This window comes from Pleurodeles waltl, chromosome 12 (genome assembly GCF_031143425.1).
Source record: "Pleurodeles waltl isolate 20211129_DDA chromosome 12, aPleWal1.hap1.20221129, whole genome shotgun sequence".
In the NCBI taxonomy this organism is placed as follows: Eukaryota; Metazoa; Chordata; class Amphibia; order Caudata; family Salamandridae; genus Pleurodeles; species Pleurodeles waltl.
In genome coordinates, this window is record NC_090451.1 from 37,878,237 (window position 1) to 37,900,172 (window position 21,936).

A 21,936-nucleotide genomic window follows, 5' to 3' on the forward strand; every position below is an offset into this window, starting at 1 on the left:
CAGTGTCGGTGCCAGGGATGTATCTTCAGGGGGGATGGGAGGAGGGGTTGGGGTGTGGCACTTCCAAATAAATGCATTCTTGGCAGTTGGGTCTGGGGGACCTTGTTGGGGTCTGCTATGTCTCTTCGTTGTTCCTGTTTTCATTTTACTGAGAGGTTTTAATTTCTTCATTGTTCGATTGGGAACATATATTATGAAAGTTTTATCAAAAGAGTAGTAATTCTACACTCATAGAAGTATTTATTGAATGGATGCAAATGTATTACTTTTGAGAATTGACAAAACTTTGTACACATGGAAAGGTGGCTGTTCTCAGGCTTCGAGGCAGACCACTGGCAGTCAGACACCCAAAAGGTGATGGGAGGAATGCTTGGAAATTCTCTGACAACTGGAAATTACTTGGGGGAGTATTCCAGCTAGGCCAGGGTGAAAATTAAATCACGGCAGCCTCATTTCTGGCACGTTGTTTTCATCTTGTTACACAAAAATGATGCTGTTACACAACTTTGCGTAACAAAGCGCCATTTGCAGTAAAAATTTACAGTCAATGGTGCGATTTCCAGCAAAAATGCACAATGCACACATGGCAACTAGCAGAAGGCGAATGGCTGTTGTTCACGGTGCTTTTGTGTAAATGCATCATGGCACCAACATTGATGTGAGGATGCATTTCACGTCAAAGTATAATTCTACAAATTTCGCAGAGCTCTAATTCCAAGCCATTGTTTTTGACAACTATGCCACTTTAGACAGAAGTCCACCTAATGCCAACCAGTACTGACGCTGTTGCTCATTTGAACAGTCCATCTCGAGCTCCAAGTTTTCACGAGACTTATAGAACTACATGTCCCAGAATGCAAGCCAAGTCCTGCACTGGATGAGCTGCTCTAACCTGAAGTTGGGAGCCCTGCTGTTCTAATAAACCGTCACTGCCGTGCTGAGAAATACTAGTGCTGTCCTCTGGACAGACCGGATGCCCATGTCGAGTGTGAGGAGGTCACCAGAGCTGGGTATTTTTGCAGTGCCTTCTGGTACTTGTAGTATCGTGTGCCTGCATCATAAACAGGGCGCTGGAGCCCGCTGCCGTGTCTCCTGCGGAGGCTCGCAGCCTGTCCCTTTAAAAGGTGAGTGCCTGCTATCAGGTGCCCGCTATCAGGTGCCCGGGTGTCGACACATGGCCCTCGGCGACCTTTGCATTGCCAGGCAGAGCCGGGTTTGTACGAGGCGGGGGCAGAATGGACGGACCGACCCCCGGCTGGAACTTTTAAACTTTTAAAAGAGTTTCCCGGGACTACGTCATCTAAAAAGGAATTTATCCATTTACTTGAGACAAAACTGGGCGAACCTGCCCCTCCAGGTCCCTGGAGCGGATAGTATTCGTCGAAATATCCTGTTCAAAAGTCTAGCGGAGGAGGCGCTCTTCACCGTCTGAGATTCAAGCCGCTTGGTGGAGGCTTCGAGGCGCACCAGCGATGGCGCCCTCTGGTCCGCTGCCAACAGGGGTCTTCCTCCTCTCCCTCACTGCCTTCCCGATCTGCTACGGGGTCAACAGCATGGTGTCGCTCTCCGAGTAAGTATAGCGCCTCGAGCCGGCGCAGGATGCACAGCAGTTGCCGCGGCTACCAACTGTCTCCATCTCGTGTAGCCCCTTCAGTCAGTCCTGGCTACGGAGACTATAGCGCTTCTCTGACTTGCGTTACACGCTTCCAATGGTAAAATCCAGACTACAGTTCCCAGAATGCAAAATTCTGTTGACTGCAGCCGCCCCGCACTGACTGATGGTGGGCTCGCTCTATAGCTATGACAGCATGTCCCAAAGACTGATGCACAGACTCGGGTTGTCCTTCAGATTTTCAAACAAACAGGCTGGCATATAATGTTAAAATACATTATATGCTCGGCCACTGCAATTATGCGGCAGGGTTGAGTAAATTATGCGGCAAGAAAGGCAAATTATGTTGCGTAATGCAGCACATTTTGTGATAGTATTACTTGAATTATTTTGGCATTTTTATTAAACTTGTTAACACTGTCTGGGCATTGTTTTCACCTCCTTAGTAACAGTTTCACACCCAAATATAGCAACAAGCAACAGAAAGGTGACCTGTCAAACTTTGCAAAGGGCCTTCCTCTGTGCAACAGGGTGTGCTGCTGTGTTTTTACTAACCTTCGAAGGGTTGTAGCTAGGAGCAAACATTTTTTGTTGTTGTTAAAATCTGCAGATTATGGAGCAGATGGTGGGTTATGTGGCAAACATTCCAAATCTATAATTCTGCGAAAATCGCCGCATCTGCACAATCCCATAATTCCAGGGGCCCTGATTATACAAAAAGCAGGTGCATGTGAGGAGCCTAAAGGGCAGTGGCAAGGAAGAGGAATGCGGATTGGTGGGAGTGCTAAATGAGAGAAAACACAGTATTTTGTTAAATAGGTAACATTTTTCAGAACTTTCAAAACTCGGTGTGTGTTTTTGTCTGTGTGCATGTGAAAATTCCTGGTGAAATCCCACAGACACCTCCCCATCACCAACTAAAAGCTCCTGTACCCAACTATTTATCAGAAAATACATTTATTAGGGAGATGTAATGCCCCTTGAAGCTATGACCCTGACTACGAGGTTTATATAGCGCCTTGCTACAATAATCTGGCTTCTGTAATGATTTGGTAGCGCAGGCCCTGTCTGCCGTTGCATAGTATGTGTTGCATGGTTTGACTGCGTAGATCATGCATGTTATGTTACAAACACTTTTAGAGCGCACTTTCACACGGGAAGGTATCCCGGTGCTGAGCAGGTGTGAGTCTAGGCACATCTAGGGCCTATTGGGACTACTAGAAGAACCAGCTCTACAGCTTCTAGTGGAAGTCGGGCAGAGACTGACTGGGAACACAAAGCAGCCCTTGCACCCTTCAGACAGCCCCTGCGGGGGGAGGCGTTAAGGGGTCAAGGTGCAAGAGTGAAGCACTGCTGTTTTTGTTGCTTGGGCCCAATATGGCAGCACCTGTGCAAACCCTCCCTCACTAATAAAACCGGCCACCACTGCTGCAAAACTGGCCCCACCCTTACAACCTCCTGGTGAAACGTCCTGAGCCCGCTATGGCCAGTCTGGCCCTGAATTCAGGAAGTGAGATTGTGCCACGATTTAGTAGTCCATGCAGGAAAAGGCTTGACCGCCAGATCTAGTTTTGATGTTTGTGGGATTTGTTTAATCGAGCAGAGTTATCCGGAAGGTTTGTGAAAGCGGATGTGATTGTTGAGGTATGCTGGGCCAGTGTTATGTAGTGCCTTGAAAGTATGGGTGAGGAGCTTGAAATGTGCTCGTTTGTGTTTGGGGAGCCGGTGGATCTCCTTAAGGTGTGGTGTGATGTGATTGCAGCGCGGGAGGGTGAGTGTGACGTGCTGAATAGTTTGCATATTTCTTGTTAGGTTTTTGTGGGTTCTGGCATAAAGGCTGTTCTCGTGGTCCAGCTCGCTTGTCACCAGGGCATGCATGATAGGTTTTCGGGTACTGGTTGGCAGTCATTTGAAAATCTTATTCCGCATCCTCAGTGTGTGGAAGCGTGAGGCATTGACTCGGGTGGTCATTCAGTATTTGGCCCTGAGCACTGTGATACAAACCTTGACAGCACAAAACCTGCATGCCACTGGATTAAATGTGTTTACAGCAGAGGTCCTGCATGCCATGGCACAGTGTGTGACACATGCATTGACAGCGTAGGTCCTGCGTGCCATGGCACAGTGTGTGACACATGCATTGACAACTTAGGTCCTGCATGCCATTGCACAGAGTGTGATAGAGGCATTGACAGCGTAGTTTCTGCATGCTATTGTACTGTATGTGATACATATGTTGACCGCATAGTCCTGCATGCCATTGTACAAATTGTGATACATGCATTGACAGCACAAATCCTGCATACCATTTCACAATATGTGATGCATGCGTTGACCACACGGAACTGCATGCCATTGCACAGTATGTGACTCATACGTTGACAGTGTAGGTCCTGCGTGCTATTGCACCATATGTGATACATGCATTCACTGCGTAGTTCCTAGTTGCTATTGCATGGTATGTGGTACCTGCGTTGACAGGACAGATCCTGCATGCCATGGCACCATAAGTGATACATGCATTGACTGTGTAGGCCCTGGCCACTGGAAGTGTGTGATATGATCATTGACAGCATAAGTCGAGCTTGTCATTGCACAGCATGTGATGCATGCATTGACAGTGTGGCTTCTGTTTGCCATTGCACAGTGTGTGATACATGAGTTCACAGTGTAGGTTCTGCATGCCTTTTACAGTATTTGATACATGTGTTGACAGCACAGATCCTGCATGCTACTGGATAATATGCGTTATATGGGTTGACAGCAGAGGTCCTGCATACCATGGCACAGTGTGTGACACATGCATTGACAGCATAGGTCCTGCATGCCATGGCACAGTGTGTGACACATGCATTGACAGCACAGATCCTGCATGCTACTGGATAATGTGTTATATGGGTTGACAGCAGAGGTCCTGCATGCCATGGCACAGAGTGTGACACATGCATTGACGGCGTAGTCCTGCATGTCATTGCACAGAGTGTAACATATGCATTGACAGCGTAGGTCCTGCATGCCATTGCACAGAGTGCAATAGAGGCGTTGACAGCATAGATCCTGCATGCTACTGGATAATATGTGTTCTATGGGTTGACAGCAGAGGTCCTACATGCCATGGCACAGCGTGTGACACAAGCATTGATAGCGTAGTCCTGCATGCCATGGCACAGAGCGTGACACATGCATTTACGGCGTAGTCCTGCATCCCATGGCAAGTATCTCACACATGCATTGACAGCGTAGTCCTGCATGCTATGGCACAGTGTGTGACACGTGCATTGACAGCCTAGGTCCTGCGTGCCATGGCACAGTGTGTGACACATGCATTGACTGCGTAGGTCCTGCATGCCATGGCACAGTGTGTGACACATGCATTGACAGCATAGGTCCTGCATGCCATTGCACCATATGTGATACATGCATTGACTGCGTAGTTCCTATTTGCCACTGCACAGTGTATGATACATGCATTGACAGCGTAGGTTCCTTGCCATTGCAGAGTATGTGGTGCATGCATTGACATTGTAGGTCCTGCATGCCGTTTTATAGTGTATGATACATGCATTGACAGCAAAGGTTCTGCATGCCATTGCACAGTCTGTGATCCATGCCTTGACAGTGTAGGTTTTCCATGCCATTGCACAGTGTGTGATACATGCATTGACAGCACAGATTCTGCATGCCATTGCACAGTGTGTGAGACCTACGTTGACAGCATAGGTTGTGCATGCATTGCTCAGTGTGTGACGCATGCGATCGCAACATAGGTTCTGCATGCCATTGCACAGTGTGTGATACATGCATTGACTGCGTAGGTCCTGCATACCATTGAACCATGAGTGATACATGCATTGACTGCGTAGGTCCTGTTTGCCATTGCACAGCTGTGATGCATGCATTGACAGCTTAGCTTTTGTTTGCCATTGCACAGTATGTGATACATGCGTTGGCAGCACAGATCCTGCTTGCCATTGCACAGTGTGGTACATGCATTGACAGAACCGATCCTGCATGCCATTGCACCATATGTGATACATGAATTGGCTGCTTAGTTCTTAATAGCCACTGCACGTTGTGTGAAACATGCTTTCACAACGTAGGTCTTGTATGCATGGCACAATGTGTGATACATGCAATCACAGCGTAGGGTCTGCATGCCATTGCTCAGTATGTGTGTTATATGCATTGACAGTACAGATCCTGCATGCCATTGCACAGAGTGATACATGTATTGCCAGAACAGATCCTGCATGCCATTGCACAGTATGTTATACCTGTGTTTGCAGCACAGAGCCTGCATGCCATTGCACAGTGTGTGATACATGCAATGACAGCCTTGTCCTACCTGCCACTGCACACTGTGCTATTTGTGTTGACCGCAAGTGTCCTCTATGCCGTTGCACAGAATGTGATACATGCGTTGACAGAGTAGGTCCTGCATGGCATTGCACAGTATGTATTACACGCTTTGGCAGCGTAGGACCTGCATGCCTTTGCAGAGTATGTGGTACATGTTGACACCACAGGTTCTGCATGCGTTTGCACAGTATGTGATACATGCAATGACAGTGTAGGTCTTGAGTGCCATTGCACAGTATGTGATGCATGCATTGACAGTGTAATTCCTGCATTCCATTGCGCAGTATGTGATACATGAGTGGACAGATTAGGTAGTGCATGCCATTGCATATTGTATGATACATGTGTTGATCGTGTAGGTCCTGCATGCTGTTGCACCATATGCAATACAAGCATTGACTGCATGCCATTGCACAATATGTGATACATGCATTGACAACATAGGTCCTGAATGCCATTGCACTGTGTGTGATACAGGAGTTCACAGTGTAGGTTCTGCATGCCATTTTACAGTATATGATACATGCTTTGACAACGTTGGTCCTGCATGCTATTGCATAGTATGTGACACATGAGTTGACAGAGTAGGTCCTCCAGGCCATTGTACAGTATGCAATACATGCGTGGACCACGTAGGTGCTGCATGCCATTGCACAGTATGTGATACACGTGTTGACAGGGTAGGTCTTGCATGCCATTGCACAGCATGGAATACATATGTGACCTGCATAGGTCCTGCATGACACTGCACAGTGTGTGATACATGTGTTGGCAACATAGGTGCTGCATGCATTGCATGGTGTGTGATACATGCGTTGACACTGTAGGTCTTGTATGCCATTGCACAGTATATGGTACATGCGTGGACAGCATAGGTCCATGCCATTGTACAGTGTGTGATACATGCATTGACAAAGTAGGTTTTCCAGGCCATTGCACAGTGTGTGATACATGTGCAGACAACGTAGGTCCTGCATGCCATTGCACAGTGTGTGATATGTGTTCCGACAACGTAGGTCCTGCATGCCATTGCACAGTGTGTGATATGTGTTCAGACAACGTAGGTCCTGCAAGCCGTTGCACAGTATGTATTACATGCGTGGACAGCGTAGGTCCTGGGTGCCATCACACAGTATGTAATACATGCATTGGCTGCATGCAGTGCACAGTGTGTGATACATGCGTTGACAGCGTAGGTAGTGCACGCCATTGCACAGCATGTGATACATGCATAGACACCATAGGTCCAAGGGGAGGCTCCTCTGCTACGGCAGAGGAGTGTCGGCCCCGCCAGCAGCAGCAAAACATTTACAAGAAAATGATAATACTGCTACGTTTATTATCATTTTCTTGTAAAAGGGGCAGAGCCACGGGCGATGACCGGGACTGAGGGGGAAGTGCACTCCCCTCAGAACGCATGTATGTTTGGCCAGCTGTCTCGGGCTGGCCAAACACACATGCACACTAGGCTCTCTCAAACCCAGCACTGTGTTGATGGATTGGAGACAGCAGGCAGAGACTCACTCTCCTTCGCAGTGCTCTGGCTGGGCGTTCGATCCAATCCTAACGCTGCTTTCATGCTGCCAGAAGCATAAAAGCAGCGTTAGGATTGGACGCAGGGCAGGCTGGACACCTGTGCCTGCAGTGATGACTCAGTCACTCCAAATGAAATTCCGTCTTGCTTCTTGTGCAGGCTGAAGACTTGTCACCTTCAGAGGATGCACAGCCAGGGAAATGTTGCATTGCTGGAAGGAGCGGGAGAAACAATGCCGCAAAGCGGAGTCGTCGCTGGAGTTGCAGAATATCGGTTCCTGGAGGGTCCAGTTGCAATCTCTGTGGCCAGAAGCTGAAGTAAACAATGCAGAGGAGTTCTCCTGGAATCTTGCATGTCAGTTCTGAGGACCCACCCTAGAGGGAGACCCTAAATAGCCCTAAAAGGGGGATTGGTCACCTAGCAGGTTGACCACCTATCAGGAGATGGTTGTGACGTCACCTGGCCACTCATATGCTCCCAGAGGCCTTTGCCCACCTTGGATGCAAGATGGCAGATTCAAGTGGCCGTCTGGAGGAGCTCTGGGCACCACCCCGGGGGTGGTGATGGACAGGTGAGTGGTCACTCCCCTTTCCATTGTCCAGTTTCACACCAGTCCAGGGACCGGAGTTCCCTGGACTGGTGCAAACCGGTTTATGCAAGGAGGGCACCAAATGTGCCCTTCAAAGCACGGTGGCTTGGGGAGGCTACCCCTTCCAAGCCATGTAACACCTATTTCCAAAGCGAGACGGTGTTGCCTCCCACTCACAAAGGAAATACTTTATTCTCCCTTCCTGGACTTGAGCTGGTCAGGCAGCAGGAGGGCAGAAACCTGTCTGTAGGATGGCAGCAGCACGGGCCTCCAGGGAAAACCCTGCAAACTGGAAGAAGCAAAGCTGTGGGTCCTCTAAGGAGCCCCCAGAGTGCAGGGAATCATACAACCATTACTGGCAACAGTATTTGGGTATGATTCCAACATGTTTTAAACCAAACATGCCGAGGTTCATAGTTACCATTATGTAGCTGGACACAGAGTGACCTGTGTCCAGTAGACGGGTAAAATGGCTTTCTCGCACTTATGAAGTCCCAGAAAATGGAGCTGGAGTTTGTAGGTGCACCTCTGCTCATGCAGGGGTGCCCTCACACACAGGTACTTGCAGCCTGCCCTCTGGGCTAGAAGGGCCTGCCACAGGGGTGACTTACAGTGACCTGTAGTGAAAGGGTGCATGCACCTTTTCACCCAGGTTGCAATGGCAGGCCTGCAGACCCATTTTGCATGGGCTCCCATGGGTGGCATAATACATGCTGCAGCCCATAAGGAACCCCTGGTGCCCCAATGCCCTGGGTACCTAGGTACCATATCCTAGGGACTTACATGGGGGCACCAGTATGCCAACTGTGGGGTGCACTAAGTAAGGAACAACCAAATGTAGAGGGAGAGAGCACAGTCACTGGGGTCCTGGTTAGCAGGATCCCAGTGAACACAGTCCAAACACACTACTGACATCATGCAGAAAGTGAGGGCAACCATGGCAAAAAGAGGGTACTTTCCTACAGATAAGTTATTATTATTTTGTTTTCACTAATTATTATGTATTTGACTTTTTGTCGTCCACCCTCCTCCCGCCTGCCACGCTCTGCGCTGCCCTTTTCCCTCCCGCGAGCCGCTGCTAGTAGGTTCCGCATGCCATTGCACCCTCCCGCGAGCCGCTGCTAGTAGGTTCCGCATGCCATTGCACAGTATGTGATACATGCGTGGACAGCGTAGGTCCTTGGGCCGGTTGCCTTTGGTGGCCTTGCCCACCTTACCCTCCCCTCCCCCCCAGTATGACATGGAGACTTCTAACAACAGCATCAGGAGTAGTGAACCAGGTCACTTTAAGTGACTATGGCAAGAGGGACTAAGTTCTGCATCAATGCACTTGTTTTTCTCTACATCTTGCAGGCCAGAGAGGTATGGAAAGTAAAACCTTGCCAGACATGGAAAGGAAGGGGCCAGGGGTGCGCCACACAGCCATGGTCAAATGCTGGAGTAATGGTCATTAATTGTTACTTCAATTTAAGCGAGTACAGAAAATCTTGTGGGTGCATTTCATGCTTTTGTCATTCCTCTGAGAATTGCCCTAGCTTTTTATTATGAGAGTGACAATGTGCTGTTCTTTGGGTCAGAACCTGGTCATTTCCTGAGGCCTCAGGAAACCACCCTGACTGAGCCCTAATCAGTGTGAAACCAGTTCTGGGTTGCTTGTGTTTATGTTCAGGGAGGCCCTGGCCTGGCAGCTTGGTCTGGACTGTTCCCACAAGGAACAGAGTCAAGACTGATTTGCACATGGCTGGGTCCAAACTGAGGTGGCATGGTGAGCAAAATAATGATGGATTGGGATACTACCCTGAGAGACTGCCGGTGGTGAGATTCATTTAAGCATGACGTCCATCACGTTTTTTTTTTTCTATCCTTCATGTGAGGGGTCAGTGGTTCAATCACGTGTCCCTTGCATTCTGGCACTTGGAGTTCATTTTTTCCATTGGAGGAGAGCATTAAAGCAAACAAACTCACTTGTCGTGGGGCAAGAAGACATCCCAGACTTTACTGTGAATCTGATGGTCCCCAGCCACAAACTGGGCTTTTTCACTGCATATGTGAGGCCTTAAGTTCGAGGTCTTGGGGCAATTGTTTGTGAGTGTGCATGGTGGGCGTTGTTGTTCACCAGCAGTGTCCCAGGGCCTAGGGTACATCTTCACTCTAGTAACAGTGGCAAGTTACTCATGTGACTCTCTAAGGACATCTGGTCGTGGCAGGAGGTAGTAAGAGAGTTGAAACTGGGATTGAGTTGCAAACAGTGATCACACAATAGAAGCTCAAGGTCTGGTCAGAGCCATGGGTCCTATTGGACTTTGGCGGGCCGTGCTCCACTTCGGTGGTGGAGGTTAAACCTGGATGAGCTACCACCTGCCATATTAGGAGATCGCCGCCGGTCCTGTAGAGAGCTCTGTGCCTTTAAAAGGGCCGCCACCAAGGCAGCTCCTCTGAAGGCATGAACGTTTGGTGAGCGGCCACCACGTTTCAGGTGTCCTTTCAACAAACTTTTGTTTCTCAAAAAATAATGTCCCAAACTGGGTGTTTTGTTTTTGGGGGGAAAAAAAACCCCATAAATGACCATGACGCCGTGTGAGTTTTCTCTGTGTGTGGCGGTAATTTATTTTATTTAATATAAAAAAAAAAAATCTGTTTGGAACCGCGAGAGTTTTGCTGGTTTGCCTAAACAGAATATAGTACATCAGACCGTTCGCTCTAAGTAGGGCGCAGGTTCCTACACTGATGCTTCCATCTCCGTCAGGCCATGGGTGAAGGGTTTCCGATGGTGGAACCAGTAGGGATACTGCCATCGGGACCATGACGCCCCATCCGTCTCTAGATATGTGGACTGTCACTTTGGTGTCGAGTTCCCTGTCTGCCCAATTCTAGAGTAGCCCTGTGTTGTCTACTCCCAGCCTTATGTGCATACAGAAGAACTATAGCACTAGAATTGAGTAAGAGCACGAACAAAAGAAGGGCCTGCAGTCTACTGGAGTCAAACCTGAATGCAAACTTCTCAATCGAAGTTATGTGCCTGAGCGGTGCAGTTTGAATCCCCAGAGGGTCTGAGGAGTTGGTATTCCATGAAGTGGACATGGGCGGCCGGAAGCCCTTGCAGCCTCTGTAAGTCCTCTCTGGTGTATAATGTGGGCCTTGTTTAGTGCCTGGTAAACTAAAGGTTCTAAAGAGGATGCTGCAAAGTTTCAAGTGCAGTGAGACTTGCTTGCTTCCTCTCTCCTGCTGCCTCCATTGATGTAGGTGCACGGGCATCAGTTCATTGGGTTTGAGCGCCAGTGACTGCGAATCAGCCAAAATAGTCCAAATCCCAATAGTTCCCAAGTGGCCCTTTACAGCTTCATACACCCTGAGTGCAACATCCTTCCTGCAGCCCTGTATCCTTGGAGGCCCTCGTGCAGCTGGAGAGCTCCTGATCCCCTGAGGAGATGGGCCTCTGTGGAGCTGCTGTCCTTCTGTGCCACAGCTCGCAGGCCCACACCCTGACACCACCTTAGGCCTCGCTTGCGTGGTTGCACAGCGAGGATGAGCGGAGGCGTTTAAACATGGGCAAAGTGGGCTCTGGCCCAGGGCCCCAGCCTTTCAGGGGTGCCCTGGTAGAGCCAGCTCTGTTCTGCAGAGTCTAGCCTTGATGACATTGAATAATTCTTAAACTGATTGTTTAAAGGTACCCCTTTTATTTCAGTTTTTTTTAAGGTGGGTGATGTGTGAGTCTATTAAAGGCATTTTACAGAGACATGGTGTGTTTAGGATTCATGCATAAAAAACGTTCTTTTTAGATCAAAAGTGGACCTCGCGTGTGAGAAATTGGAGAGTGCCACAGAGATTATTTGCAATAATATTAGTGAGCTGCTGCTGTGATACAATATTGAAAACACAGTTCACAATTTCTGAAAATTAGATGTAAAGAAATTAAGAATTTGGACGAGTGTGCCTGTGCATTGTCAGTCACCTGTCCAAAGAGTCCCCAGAATACCTTTGACTCAGGACCGCAAATTCTTAAGATGTCCCTGACGATGAGGAAGGCTTGTAGCAGCTGTGGACACCTTGCGGCTGAGAGCATCTTGTGCATAACTCCTTCAACCTCGGGCCATTGATCTGTTTCTTATCTTCCAGTGCCCTCTCTCTGCCCCTCTCTTGTGCTGTTTCTCCACATCTGAAGGGGCAGCCTCACATTCCCTTTTCACCTCTACTTTCTCTGGGTTTCTCTGTCTGCATTGTAGTGCCGCGAGGCGCTGCAGTCAGCACGCAAGCGCTCTGAAATAAATGTACACTGATACACAGTGAGTTTGTTATGTGTATTCAGGAGGCCGGGCACTCCTCCTACTCCCTGCTGCGCATTTTTCCTGCGCCTTTATTGGTTATCCCATGTGACCCTGGAGTGTCCCTCGGGCCCTGTTGAACTCGGGGGGAGTCTTTCAGGAACACCCTCTTGGGTAAGTCCAGGATGATAGCGTCTGGAGCTCCAGTTGAGTCACTGGGCTGCGACACTACATTTCTCCTTCAATTTAAACAAAAGCATAACAATAATGAACATAAGGATGTCCCAGCGTGATGAGACTGATCAAGGGGGGGGTAAGCAGGAGAGCATCGGAACCTCAAGGGGCGTAGTCTGCCAGTCTGGAAGAAGGGTTGGGATTTTGTCTCTAAGAGTACCTTGTGCAGGTGGCACGGTCTGATGGTGGTGGAGGGGGTATCGTCGATGGCCCTCCTGAAAGAAGGTTAGGTAATGAGTTTTTAGTGTCTCTTGGACTACAGCTGTTGGTCTGAGAGGGAAAAGTTGGAGAAATTGCTATAGAGGCGGACAAGTTCTCAGGGACCGTTTCCTCCATGGTCTCTGCCACAGGAGAAGCATCTGCCGTATGATATCGCCCTAAAGACAGATCCGTTTCTGGTGATTTCCTCTTCGCCCTGTTGAGCCACGACAAGCATACCACGGCATCTCACTATTAGCCAGGTACGGTGATCGAATGGTAGGCGTAACTTGCTTCTCGGGGTTCGATCCTTCATGAGGACCAGATCACCAACCCTGATGTGTGAAGTCTTGGTTCTTCGTTTCCAACTTGCCCACTCCTTGGCCAATTTTCACTTCTCATAAGTCTTGTCATCATCAACAGGATTAGGGGTCCAGGTAAGATAATCACTCACCTCATTAACAGATGGCCTGGAGCACTCCCGGTCGTGGCGTGGGGTGTGAATCTATGGTTTCAGAGAAATGAGTAGACGGCCAGTTCTGGGGGTTGTTGACGGGCCGTTGGAAACTGTATGACTTTATTAAGGGTTTGCATTAATTGCTCAACCTTGCCGTTGGCTTGAAGCCATTGGGGTTATCTTCTTCTGAACAATCCCCATCGACGTCAGGTACGATGCAACCTCCTGGCTCTGAAAAGGGGGTCCATTTTCATCTCTTTCATGAGGCCACGCGTGGCTATTATTTTTTTCCATCTTGGCGGCCACCTCTCGGGCCATCAACGACTGTAGAATCTCCACTTCTGAGAACTTGGAGTAGTCGTCGGTAAGCACCAAATGTGGTGGCCATTCCGGGAGGCTCCCGAAGTCTAGGCTGTTTGACTCTCATGGCTGTCGGGGGCCCTTTTCAGTTTCTATGGGAGCAGGCGGGCTGGAATTCCCTGCTGCTTGGCAACACTCACAGGTCCTCACGAGTGATTCTACTTTCTCATTCATTAAGGGGAACCACACCTTTGTTCTCAGACGGCTCTTAGTTTTCACCATGCCTTGGTGTCCAGCATGGGCGTGTTCAATGACTTGGTTGGCGAGGCTCGAAAGGATGACAAAACGTTGCCCCCGGAGCAAACACCCCACTGGGTCGGCCGTTAGCTCTTCCTGGATGTTATACAGACTCTCCATGACATGCCTAGCGTTGGGTTCGAGCTGCGACCACTGTTTCTTTGAGGTGCCACTGGTTGGTCTGCACGGCCTTTAGAGCTTTTTGCAGGCGCTCATCGTCTTACGTGGCCTGGCAAATGGTCTCGGTCGATATAGGGAGAGGCCTTGATCTCTCAGTGACTCATCTCACGTACTCTTCTGTATTGCTGGCTCCCTTTTCTTCTTCCTGTGTGGCCCCGGGATGCCTAGATAAGTAATCTGCAGGGTTGTGAGACCCAGGGTGATATTTAATTTGACACTTGTACTCCCGCAGTTGGAGCATCAACGTATCTATCCACTGGGGTGGTTTTGATGCAGTCCCCCAGAAGAGGGGTATCAAGGGTTTGCGATGTGTCGCAACTATGAAGGGGTTTCCATACACGTACAGGTAAAAATGCTTGCACCCCCAGTGGATTGCTATTGCCTTTTTCGATCTGCGAGTACCGCTGCTCAGTTGAGGTGAGGGACCTGCTAGCATATGCAACAGGAGTCCATTCTGCTTTGCTTTGGTGCTGGAGCAACACCGCCCCTAGTCCCTTTGGATCAGAATTGACTGCTATGGTGGTGTCCTTGTGGGGGTCAAAGTATCTGAGGGTGGTATCTGCAGACAGAGTATCCTTGGTGGCTTGAAAACCAGCTTCATGCTCAGGTCCCTATGTCCAGGATACAGCCGATTTGGTGAGGTTGTGTAGGGGTTGAGTTACTAGTGTGAGGTCCTTGATGAATCTCCCGCAGTAGTTGACCATCCCCAGGAAGCTGTGGGCTTCAGTCACTGTTCTTGGAGGGGGTGCATCCTTGATTTCTTGAACTTCAGTGGGATCGGGGGCAATCGTGGCTGCAGAGAAGACGTACCGGAAGAATTGTATTCTCTCTTTTAGGAACTCTCATTTGCTGCGGTGTAGCGTGAGGCCTGATTCTAGTATCTGTTGGAGAATGTGCTTCAGGCAGGAGTGGTGTTCTGGCACGGTCCGGGCGTGGACAAGTATGTCGTCACTGATGTTCATAACACCTGTGAGATCGGCAAAGCGCTCGTGAATCGTGTTCTGGAAGACTTCCATGTTGCTGAATATCCCAAAGTTCAGCCTGCGGTAACTCCTCAACCCCACATGCGTCGAGAATGTGGTGATGTACTGTGCCTCTTTCACTAGTACCAATTGGTGGTATCCTGACCGGAGAACCACGGATCTCGGCTCAGCTCAGCTCCCCAATCAAGTTGTCTATGTTGGGGGTGAGGTGCTGTTCCCTCTTGATGGCGGTGTTGGGTAGCCTCATGTCGACACAGATGCATACTTCGCTGGGCTTTTGGGGATTTTTGGCAACTACAATGGGCGACACCCATGGTGTGGGCCCTGCTACCTTCTCTATGATGCCTGCGGCTTCCAATTTGTTGAGCTCTTTCTCTACCTGCAGTCTTAGATGGAACGCAATGCAGCAGTGTTGGAGGGCCACCGGCTGGACGGTCTTGTCACTATGTAGTTTGATCTGTCTTTTAGGCGGCCAATGCCATTGAAGACATTGTAGCATCTCATTTATCGTCTATTCGTGGACTCCGAATGCGAATGTCACGATGTCTAGCGATTCGGCTGCTCTGCATCCCTGTAACATCCCATGGCCATCCTCTGCCACATACACCTGATGTTCAATGGCTTGTGGGCCATATTGGAGCGTTGTCTTGAACCTTGCTCGCAGGGCCAGTGGATTAGATTGTCCATATGCAAACACCCTAACTGAGGTGGGGGTCAAAGCAGGTCGTGGTTCCATTTCTTAGTAGGTGTCAGTGGACATTATGTTTATGGAGGCACCGGTGTCCACCACTGCTGTGGTGCTGTGCTCTCCCACCTGGATGTTGCACTTTGGCAGCTAGTGTGCGTTGTTGAGAGTGGTGCCAATGGCGAAAATGGAGTGTTCTATCTCGTCATCATCGTCCATGTTGCTATGATGTGACTGTGCTTCGAAAGCAGTGTTGACAGTCTGTCTTGGAGTGCGGGTTTTTGTCGACCGGCAAACCTTCAGGAAATGGTTCAACTTTCCACAGCTGGCGCACTTAATTCCTCTCGCCAGGCACTCTGTAGGCCAGTGAGTGGGCCGTCCGCAGTAGCCACATGTCCTGGGGGGGGTCGTTGTTCTTCTTGGGTGTCGGCTTGCTGGACGTTGAGTTGACAGTATTTACTGGCTCCACCTTTATTGGTCCATGCAGCACTGCTTCCATGTGGGGCAGCCGAGCTTTGGACAGTTCTTTCGTTCGTTCCCATCGTTAGTATGTCAGCTAGCGACCTTCCTGATTCTTCCAGAATTCTTTCTTGCAGTTTTTAGCTGACTTACACCTTTGTGTGATTTGGCTTCTGATTTCTTCGGTTTCGTCAGTGAATCGACACATGCTTGCCAACTTTTTTTGCCTCCTGTAGAAAGTGTCTATCGACTCTTCTGATTGCTGCCACGCTTGGCAGAACACGAACCTCTCGTAGACCGTGTTCGTCATGGGCTCAAAATGGGCATTAAGGGTGGCGATCAGTGTGAGGTGAGTTTTCAGTGTGGCTTCATTGACCATCATAGATATTCGATGAATGTCTTTCCCACCCTAGTGGAGAATCATTGCCCGCTTCTGAGCATTTCCTACTTTTGTGGCCTCGAAGAGCAGGACCCTCTCCACCCAATCTTTCCACTTTGATGCTTGAGCTGATGATGCACCTTCTATCAGGAACGGTCCAAGTGCTGTTATGGTGGCCATTATGGTTTGACGTCCGTGTGCCCGGATTGTGTTGCTCTCTGGGGTCCACGTACGTGCGTATGGGCCGTGTGGGTTATGCAGCACTGGTGCAGAGAGTGTTGTGCATGCACAGGTGGGGTGGCTAGGCTGCTTTGTAGGGGTATCTCATGGCCAGCCTGCCTCTTGGTGTGCACCTGATGTTGTGGCTCTTATGTACTATATATATGTTTCTTTTTTTTTCAGTTCAGTCTTTGTGCCCTCCAGGGTTCATAAAGACTGCTGTGTGCAGCCAGGGCCACTGGCGTGAGGGGTGAGGGGGTGGCAGCACGGTGTGAGGGGTCTGTCCTTCAGGCTTCCCGACTGCAGACTCCTTGCTTCATGTGCTCCTGGCAGGCAGGGCCGGTCCTCCGTCGCGTTGCAGTAGCATGGGGCTGCTGAGTTGCCGGTGCGCATCAGCTGTGCAGTGTGCCGGGCTGGCAGGCCATACCACGGGCCGTCACTGAACCAAGTTACGCTTGTGTGACGGCCGGGGCGGGACATTGGAGGCACAGCGGGGGGTCCCTAGTATAGCATCGTGGGGCGCTGCAGACGGCACGCGAGCGCTCTGTCATATGCGCGCTGAAATAAATGTACTCTGAGACACAGTGAGTTTGTTATGTGTATTCAGAAGCCAGGTCGCTTCTCCCACTCCGCCTTTTTCCTACACCTTTATTGAGTGTCCCACGGGGCCTGTGGAACGCAGGGGATTCTTTCAGGAACACCCCCGTGGGTAAGTCCAGGATGGCAGCATCGGGAGCTCCAGTTGCGACACTCCACACATCAGTGAAGTAAAGAACCTTGAGCCCTCCCCTGAAAAGTATATAGTGCCCCCCCCCTTCCAATCTCACTCAGAAGCTCTCATGTCAGAGCACTGTGTTGGGGGGGACCTCCTGGAGCTAGCACCCCCACACTGCGGGGCCTTTGTTACGCCACTGATCAGCATCTCTGGTTTGGGTCAGAGGTGCAGGAGAGACTCCAGGACGTTTCTGCACTAGGTAGAGGGTGCAGTTCTGAAAATGTGAGGGAAGAGCCGAGCCAGGTTGCCGATCGGCTCTTCGAGCCAAGACACAGCCAAGCCTGCAAATAAATTGTCATATGAATCCTAGAATGTCTGTTTGTGAATCACAGAAAAGACCCGGACTGTGGTAAAAAATAGATGTATAAATAAACCAATCGGGGTGTTCATCAAACTTTCCAAAGACCCTGTTGTCTTCCCCAGTACAGATAGAGAAGCCGTGAAAAAATAATCTTTTTGCAGCCTTTGTTATGCATCCGTCTGCTTCGTTCATTAGGCACCCTTAAACCAGCTTCTTTACTGTCTCTGAGGTTTTCGTTCTAGAAGATGAACGCCCAGGTCCGCTCTCCTGACTAAATTTTTTTAAAGAAAAATAAATCAAACAAAATATTAATCCTTTCCTGTAAATAAACTGTATAGAATAAGAACAGGGTTAGTTGTATATAAACCTCCGTAGTGGTGCGACGCAGGGGCCCGTGGCACAGCCATACACATTAAAAATAAAAGCATTAATGCCATCTGCTGGACCCCAATAATTTTGTATATGCATCAGTTTTGTACAAGACTTCCTTGAAATGTTCGGGTAAGCGCACCAGGCTGTGCGCTCTTTTCATCCATTGTTAAGAAACCCTGAGGGCCCACTGGGAAGAGCTGGAGACCACATAGGGTCCGTGTGCCAGGAAGATGCAGAGTGAGGCTGGGCCTGGCCTGGCCATACTCTCGAAGTCCCAGAGGCACCTGGTTTGAGCCAGGCCCCCCTCTACCCCCTGAGAAACCAGGACATAGTGGCGTGGGCACCATCGCTAGGGGTTACTTTAGCTGCGCGCCACGACAGGCTTCTGAGCGCTTGTCCGTCCATCCGACGACCCTCTCCCGGAACCAGCCCATCGACACCACTGACACGGACACAGCTGCCCGCAACTTCAGGCAATGGATCGACACTTGTGCCAACACTCTCGCCCCGATCAAGTATCCTTCCAACAGACGCACCGACAGAAAGGCCTTCTGGATTACCGTAGACCTCCACAAATCTAAGCAAACCTCCCTAAGACTCGAAAAGAAGTGGCACCAAGATCAGACACTGGACAACCACACTGCTTTCAAAAACACCATCCGCAGACACCACCAACTCATCCGAACAGCCAAGAGAACCGCCTCCAAAGACCAAATCAACAACCACGCACACAGCCACAAGGAGCTCTTCAATATCATGAAGGAACTCTCCAACCCCAGCTTGCACGCCAACAACATCCCACCATCTCAACACTTCTGCGACTCCCTAGCCTCCTACTTCCACCGCAAGATTTCACATATCCGCGACAGCTTCAGCACTCAGACCCCCCCCCCCGGCAACCACAAACACTACAGACTCACCACTGACCAGCCTCCTGCTCTCCTGGACCCCCATCAACGACAACACCACCATTGAAATCATGAACACCATCCAGTCCGGCTCTCCATCTGACCCCTGCCCTTACCACATCCTCAATAAAGCAAGCTCCATCATCGCACCCCAACTACGGAAGATCATCAACAGCTCCTTCGAGTTCACCACCTTCCTGGAGAGCTAGAAAGACGCAGAGATAAACGCCCTCCTCAAAAAACCCAGGGCGGACCCAAAGGACCGCAAGAATTTCTGGCCTATCTCCCTGCTCCCCTTTCCGGCAAAAGTAATCGAGAAGGCTGTCAATGGACAACTAACCTGCTTCCTCGAGGAGAACGGCACCCTGGACCCTTCCCAATCTGGATTCCGAAGCAACCACAGTACCGAAACGTCCCTCATCGCTGCCCCTGACAACATCAGAACCATACTAGACAACGGCGAAACCATGGCCCTCATCCTTCTGGACCTCTCTGCTGCGTTCGGCACTGTCTGCCACCACACCCTACCCACACCTCTACAGCAATGCAGGAATCCGCGACAGAGCCCTGGACTGGGTCACCTCTTTTCTCATCGGCAGAACCCAGAGAGTCCGCCTCCCCATTCCGCTCCGAAGCCACCAAAATCATCTGCGGTGTACCCCAAGGTTCGTCCCTCAGCCCAGCCCTCTTCAACATGTACATGGCCCCGCTCGCTAACCTCGCCCGATCCCACAATCTCAACATCATCTCATACGCCGACGACACCTAACTGATCCTATCCTCACTAAGGACTCCCCCAAGACCAACCTCCACGAAGGAATGAAGGCCATCGCCAAATGGATTAAAAACAGCTGCCTCAAACTCAATTCTGACAAAACAGAAGTTCTCATCTTCAGCTCCACCCCCTCCGCATGGGATGACTCCTGGTGGCCTGCCACTCTCGCATCTGCTCCGACTCCCACATACGCAAACTAGGATTCATCTTGGACTCCTCATTATCCATGACCCAGCAAGTCAACTCCATCTCCTCCTCCTCCTCCTCCTGCTTCAACACCCTCCGTATGCTCCGAAAGATCTACAAATGGATACCCACCGAAACCAGAAGAACAGTCACCCAAGCCCTCATAAGCATCAAACTGGACTATGACAATGCCCTCTACGCAGGAGCCACGGCCAAACTCCAGAAGAGGCTGGAACACATCTAGAGTGCCTCCGCACGCTTCATCCTGGACATCCCCCGCCACTGCCACATCACAGGCCATCTGAGATACCTTCACTGGCTCCCCATCAACATGAGAATCCCCTTCAAACTCCTCACCCACGCTCACAAAGCACTGCACAACACCCGACCAGAATACCTCAACAGACGACTCTCCTTCTACACTCCGCTCCGCCGACCTTGCAACCATCCCACGCATCCGCAGAACTACAACCGGCGGCAGATTATTATCGCACCTCGTCGCCAAGACATGGAACACTCTTCCCACCCACCTGCGTTGGACCAAAGACCTCCTTACCTTCAGGAGACTTCTCAAGACCTGGCTGTTCGAGCAGTAGCAGCCACCCTCCCCCACCTCGGTGCCTAGAGACCCTCATAGGTGAGTAGTGCGCTTTACAAATTCCTTGCTTGATTGATAAGCCTGGTGGTTGAGCCTGCTGCTTCTGGCCTCGCACCCACCCTTTAGCACCTCCTGGGGCCTGGACCTGTGTAAAAAAAACCTATACTGACTGCTTCCATCTCTTCACTGGCCTCCAGCTGGAATCTTAATGGACTTATTTGGCCGCCATTGCAAATCTTCGAGGGCCAGCTCACTGGGTGTGAGCACCGGTCACCACACTACACTTCCTATACGCAAATAAAAATCTATGCATTGTTAAACCTATAGCTTAGACTGAACATTTAAGCTTATTGAGAGTGATTTCTGTGCCAAGCTATATCGTGGTCCCAAAGATTGTGTAACTTCCTGGTGTACGGAGAGTGCCCTGGGTTCTTGGAGAAGCCATGGGAATTATTCGAGTGCCCATCTGGATGGAACAGTTGTTGGGACGTCTGTGATACACACCGTATACTGATAGTTCAGCACTGCTGCCCACCAACCACCGGGCAGCAGCCTGCTTGTGTGTACTCCCACCCAACATGACCCAGACCTTTACACTGCAACCTTTTCTGTTGGCTCCATAGAGCGACATACCAAATACTGATTGACCCGTGACCCTGACAAAAAGGGCTTTCGGTCTGTCGACCCCACCCCCCTGAATTGACTTTCCACCTGCATCAGGGCAACAATTAATCACCCCAACTGACTTTGAGCAAACCACTAGGACTGACTTATTCAAACAAGCTCACGAACACCTAGAACGCCAAAACAACGACAAAAAAAACAGTTGTCCCTCACTTCCACAAACTGAAATGTTATGTTTAGGTTTTGTAAAGCACATGATTATATAGATGCAAGTTTTCCTGTTTTCAGCTTTTTTCGTTTTTTTTTTTTTTTTTTTTGTGTGTGTGTGTGTGTGTGAATTTCACTGGGTTTTTTCCCAGTCTTTTCTGTTTCTCTGAATCTTCAGTGCCAGGAAACCTTATGTTTTCTGGCAGTTAAGATTCAGAGAAACAGAAACTCAAACTTATGCAGAGGAGACGAGTGGACTGGATGAAAGCCAGGTTTTCAAAGCTTTACAGAAAAGCAGTCCCTGCTCTGTGGCCTACAGATGAGCATAGAAGTTCCATTGCATGGTGGCCATGACAGAACGCCCAGCATCCAGTAAACTGTAGACAATGCACATGAGTTTAAAAATAATTGTATTTCTATAGCGCTCACTAACCTGACGAGGC

At 49.8% G+C, this 21,936-nt stretch overlaps 1 protein-coding gene across 1 annotated transcript in view; it reads left to right on the top strand.

Annotated features, from left to right (window-relative positions):
• Positions 1-1,089: 1,089 nt before the first annotated feature.
• The window catches only part of TM6SF2 (transmembrane 6 superfamily member 2), a 61,442-nt gene continuing 40,595 nt past the window's right edge, over positions 1,090-21,936 (top strand). Inside the window, exon 1 of the mRNA XM_069217380.1 lies at positions 1,090-1,570. Within this exon, the coding sequence (XP_069073481.1) occupies positions 1,473-1,570 (98 nt within the window). The 5' untranslated portion in view covers positions 1,090-1,472. The remainder of the gene's footprint in view (positions 1,571-21,936) is intronic.